This window comes from Arachis ipaensis, chromosome B06, assembly GCF_000816755.2.
Source record: "Arachis ipaensis cultivar K30076 chromosome B06, Araip1.1, whole genome shotgun sequence".
Taxonomy (NCBI): domain Eukaryota; kingdom Viridiplantae; phylum Streptophyta; class Magnoliopsida; order Fabales; family Fabaceae; genus Arachis; species Arachis ipaensis.
This window is the reverse complement of record NC_029790.2, coordinates 11057352-11063337: the sequence shown is the minus strand read 5'-3', so window position 1 is coordinate 11063337 and position 5986 is coordinate 11057352. Positions and strand designations below refer to the sequence as shown.

At 36.7% G+C, this 5986-nt stretch overlaps 1 protein-coding gene across 1 annotated transcript; it reads left to right on the top strand.

Moving 5' to 3' along the window:
• On the top strand, positions 247-3704 carry LOC107645991 (pentatricopeptide repeat-containing protein At5g04780-like). The gene is made up of 2 exons (XM_016350157.2): positions 247-3098; positions 3250-3704. Exon 1 carries the CDS (start codon positions 744-746, stop codon positions 2862-2864), a length of 2121 nt encoding a protein of 706 aa, XP_016205643.1. The 5' UTR covers positions 247-743; the 3' UTR covers positions 2865-3098; positions 3250-3704.

The window sequence follows — 5986 nt, the reverse complement described above, 5'->3', positions numbered from 1 at the left end:
TTTTTTTTATAAAAAATTTATTATTTTTAATTATTAATTAAATTTTTTAATATAATTTTTTAATTTAATAACATATTTTATTTTATATTTTTAAATATTAATAACTAAAAATAATAAATTTTGAGAATTGTTTTAATATTTTTAATTTTTGAAAAAAGCGAAAGAGATAAATAGGGAGAACGCGCAAGGCTTTTTGGTCGGCCGGCATTAAAGGAAGGAAGAAAGGAAGGAAGGAAGTAACTGGAGTCGAGAATGGAGGAATTGGTTTAACCTGACCCCATCACGTCATTCACGTGTGGGTGGCTGGGCTGGCTGCCACTGCCTCCTTCCATGTGCATGCATATATTGACATATGGAATTTATTCTCTCGTATTATTACTCGGCATGGTGCGATGTGCACAAGTATAAATTAAAGTCTTCCTAAGAAAGCAATGATCTGGGAGAAAGCGAATGAACTTAACTAATTAGCTTCCCACCTCCTCCACATGCACCCAGCCAGCCACCCCCGGCCGACACGTTCACTTCACATGATGCCATGCTGTTTAAACTTTAAACCACCTTAATCCCCCTTTCATTCTTTGCTTCTGCTTTACGATCATTAATTAATTAATTAATTAATTAACAAAGGGGTAGCCACTTCTCTACTTGGGCCTTGGCGAGGCCCAAATCATAAGGCCTGGCCCAACAACAAAACAAAGCAAATTAGTTGGTTAGTGGTTCTTCTAAGTTACTAGCCTTATGAAATGAAACTTGGGTTTCTACTAAGACAGTATGTTATTAGCAGAAGAAGCAAATTTGCAGTGCAATTCCATGAATATCATCACTCACCGGATCAGCTCAATTCCGTCATCAACAATGCTTCCCAATTCAAGAACCTCAAACACGCCACGCAAATCCACACCCAAATCATCACAGCCAACTACGCCTCCCACCCTATACTCTTCAACAACCTCCTCCTCCTGTACGCCAAATGCGGTTCCATCCATCACTCCCTCCTCTTCTTTACCTCAACCCCACGCGCCTCCATCAACGTCGTCACTTTCACCACCCTCATCACCTACCTCTCGCGCTTCAACAACCCATTCCTTGCCATCTCCTACTTCAACCGCATGAGATGCACCGGCATTTATCCCAACAATTACACATTCTCTGCCGTCTTGCCCGCTTGCGCCCACACAAACCTTGTTACCCACGGTCAACAACTGCATGCTTTGGTTTATAAACATGGATTTGACACTGATACCTTTGTGGCTAGTGCCTTGCTTGACATGTACGCTAAGTGTGGCTCTATGTCTTTGGCACAGAAGGTGTTCGATGAAATGCCCCATAGAAACCTTGTCTCTTGGAACTCTTTGATTGTTGGGTTTTTGAAAAATAACTTGTATAATCGTGCTATTGGGATTTTTAGGGAGGTTGTCCGCCAGGCCTCGCTTCCTCCTGATCAGGTTAGCTTTTCGGGTGTGTTCGCTGCTTGTGCTGCTGTGGTTGACATGGATTTCGGCAAGCAGCTGCATGGGAATGGTTTGAAGCGTGGTTTACTTGTGTTGGTTTATGTGAAGAACTCGTTGATGGACATGTACAATAAATGCAGGTTGTTTGATGATGCGGCCAAGTTGTTCCATGCTGATGGAGAGAGAGATGTTGTTACCTGGAACGTAATGATCATGGGATGTGTACACAGTGAACACTTTGAGGAAGCTTGCAGCTATTTCAGGGCCATGAAGAGGGAAGGCATCTTGCCAGATGAAGCTTCGTATTCCTCTGTTCTTCATGCTTGTGCCAGCATTGCTGCTTTAACTCAAGGAACCTTGATCCACAACCAGATATTAAAGCTTGGGCATGTAAAAAATGCATGTGTATCGAGCTCACTGGTAATGATGTATGGCAAATGTGGGAACTTGTTTGATGCTTATCGGGTATTTGAAGAAACTGAGCATCGCAATGTGGTTTGTTGGACAGCTATGATAGCGGTTTGCCACCAACATGGCTGCGCAAATGAAGCAATTGGGTTATTTGAGGACATGCTCAAAGAGGGAATTGTGCCGGAGCACATCACTTTTGTTTCTGTGCTGTCAGCTTGCAGCCATACTGGACAGGTTGAAGATGGATTTAGGTACTTCAATTCCATGACTAACGTCCATAATATAGAACCTGGGCTTGAACATTATGCTTGCATGGTTGATCTGCTTGGTCGTGTTGGGAGGTTGGATGAAGCATGGAAGTTCATTGAATCAATGCCAATCAAGCCTGACTCATCAACTTGGGGGGCTTTGCTTGGAGCATGCGGAAAGTACGGCAATCTTGAAATGGGCAGGGAGGTTGCGGACAAGCTATTCGAGTTGGAACCAGATAATCCAGGAAACTATGTGCTTCTTTCTAATATCTATTTACGACATGGGATGTTGGAAAAAGCTAATGAGGTCAGGCAATTGATGGGGATCAAGGGGGTAAGGAAAGAGATTGGATGTAGCTGGATTGATGTTAAGAACAAGACCTTTACATTCACTGTGAATGATAGGTCACATTCAAGGACCGATGAGATCTATGAAATGTTACAGAAGCTAAAGGAATTGGTAAAGAAGAGAGGATATGCTGCTGAGACACAGTTTGCAACCAACAGTGCAGAAGGGTCTGAAGAGCAGAGTTTGTGGTATCACAGTGAGAAATTAGCTCTTGCATTTGGTCTTCTGGTCCTCCCAGCTGGATCTCCTGTAAGGATAAAGAAGAATTTGAGGACTTGTGGTGATTGTCATACTGTTATGAAGTTTGCTTCGGAGATTTTTCAGAGAGAGATTATCGTAAGAGATATCAATAGGTTTCATCGATTCACTAATGGCTTGTGCTCGTGTAGAGATTATTGGTGACTGAAAGTTGAAACATATGTTAACCATATGAACAGAACTGCTTAATTCAGGGGGATTCCAGTGTGCTCCCTTTTCACTTAGTTTCAAGAATAATACTGAAGTTATAATGATTTCTTTGATGTTTTAAGTTCTTCGCATGTCGTTGACAAGTGACACCGGGAACCAACAGTCATCCTTTTCTGACAGAGATGCATGGCCAATCTTTTTCATGTCTTAATTCAAATGTTTATAATTGTAAGGAAAGCTTCCTTTTAACGTAACGAAATCAACCGAGATGAATTATTTTTAGTTTTTTACGTGATATGTTTTACAACGCTCTCTCCCATTGACCCACCATACACATATTCTAATTTAACTAAATTCGATTGTGGCTATGTTGTTACAGGATTCAGGATTTATAGTTGAAGGGTTATTGTTTCAAGTGCATCTGGAAAGAAATGACAATCAAATATGGAAGTGTCGAAAACATCAGAAACCATTTACACGTACAATGATACAAAATACATGCATAACCATTGACAATTAGTAGAATGCAATTTTCGCAACCAAACGCTGGAGTTTCCTGTCCACTCCCAAAGAAGGAAGAACGACGTGCTTGATTTAAGAGTCTGGTTCTTGGAGAATATGAAATTTTCTTAACCAAAGATGTACTGGTTAGTGCTAGGCACGCCTTGTAAAGATCTTTCATTGGATCAAATTAGGAGTCTTGCAACCTATGGAGAGCCTTACATTTGCTAAGTAACAAATTAAAAACAGCTGGCGCTGCTTGGTAAAGGTACTCATGCAGCATGCTACTTCTTGTATGTTTCTTTCAACTAACCAAATTAACCATGCTTATTATCTTAACCTGCCTTTATGTCAGGTGATCAAGTTGCATTGCTGGACTGCATACATCTAGCATATAAAAAAAATCGTTATAACTGATTTTAATATACACATTAAATTAGAAATTTGTTATTCTTGGTTGGTTTATTTATTTCTTACGTTTGGTGTCACTGCTGATTAACGACCCACCAATACTTTTGACTGTCCTAGTTAGGGATGTTCAAATTTAAACCGATCCAAATTAAATCGCCCATCTAATCCAATCTAAATTGAAAACCGATTAAAACCACACTAATTCGAATTTGATTGAATTCTATTTTTTGCAAACCATTGGATCGGATCGAATTTTGGATTTACTTTTCATAACCGATTCGATCCAATCCAAACAGCACAATATGCTATAATATTATTTTATTATTATATTTACAATTATACTTATAACATGTTCAATTTTTTATACGTTTTCATATTATTCATGTATTATTATTATTTAATAAATATTTTATGTTCGAAATGTTATTTATTTATTTATTTTTAACTAACCTATAATTTTATTTCTATTGTTATGTTATCGTTGGCTTTTTAAGATATTGTTGAAATTTGTTATGTCATTATTGATTATTTAAAATTTGATGTTGAGACTTGTTATATGTATTTAATTCTTTTAATTTATAAAACCGCATATCCAATCCAATCCAAACCGCTTGAAATTGGATCGGATCGGATCGGATTTTTTTAAAAAAACATCATATTCAAACCGCACCGCAAGCAAAGTTAGTGTTGGAATCGATAAATTTTTTACTCAAAACCAATCCAAACCGCACCGCGAAGACCCCTAGTATTAGCGTGACAGCTCAAAAAATATTTTCAGATTTTTCTTCCTATGTTTTTCCTCATGGATCGTTGATAGTATGGCATTGTACTAGGTGTCCTGACCAGCTTCTGTCATTTGTTTTGAATTGAGTTATTTAATATTTATTTGCCTTTGATTGCAATCATCAAAGCGTTATGGGCAGGAAAATATATATAACAACGTGCATACGGGCACTTCGTCATTTTTAAAATGACAGTTTTTTAGCATTTTATTACATAATTGCTACCATGCTGATGTTTCTCTCTTCAGTCTTCAGTAATGCATGTCATTCCTTTTTTTTATATATACTTATGTACAATAATACATATATAATTTTTTATTCGAAAATGTTTGGTAACCAAAGAAAATCAGCCAAAAATAGCCATAACTTACCGTATTTAGCATTCATTAATTGCTGTGATAATTAATTAATGTTAAATAAAGTAAGTTCTAGCTGTTTTTTTTTGTTTACCTAGCATTATCCGTGTATATATATGTGTAAGGAGACAACCGGAATATTTGTTTAGTTGTTTCATAGCACCATAGATTAGAGTGCTGATAAGTGATAACACCTGCTCAGTTCTGTGTTGTTGGCTGCGCATGCAAGGATTTAAGATTTAGTATTTTAAAAATCCGTGGTTGTTACATGGGAATGGCTGTCATGTGCAGAACTGCAAAGAAGCAGACATAAATTGTCTGCAGAAATTGTAAAGCAGTAACTTCGTATTTAAGTCCAATTTATTAGGGTCAAAGACTAGTGTCTAGTAGACTACAATACATTATCAGCTTCTCCTCCTCTTTAATCATTTACCCAACCAATCCATTTATTAACATTATCCTCTATCATGATTCATAAGATTATGACCATTTTTCTTTTCATTTCTTTTACCTCTAATTTGTATCTCTCTTATTGTTGCTTGGATATTCGAGAGAGTTTGGAAAAACAATTTCTTATGTATTTTACTGAGAGGGGTGGCTGGCGGGTTATATTCATATAGTGAGTTAGAATAGATGGGTAATTTCTAGAGGTTGTGTCTTTGCATGGTCTTTTAATATTCCATCAAAGACAGAATATGTGTTCAAATAGTGAGTCAAAATGAGAAAATAGAAGAAATAAAAAGTGAAAGAACAGAATAGAATAAATTTTTTTTGCTTCTCATTATAATCTTACTTTTACATGCCCAAAAGAATATTCCTTTAATTTTTTTAGAAATACTGATTGAAGGGATAAAGAATAAAACTGTCTACCCTCTCTTTGGCGTGCTAAAGTATTTAGTACTTTTACCCTTTACTTGTGGGAGTAATAGAGTTTAGGTATAACTCAAGTATATTCTTAAAAGAAAATGTTATGTAAGTAACTAATAAGTTTTTAATCAGCTGCAATAATTACAATAAAAACTTTAGAAAAAAAAATGGTAAAAAAAAATAAAGATTTTCTTTAATA

What these genes read in the sequence shown, in the direction of transcription:
- LOC107645991 (XM_016350157.2), top strand. Translation starts at nt 744, where the DNA reads ATGAAACTTGGGTTTCTACTAAGACAGTATGTTATTAGCAGAAGAAGC.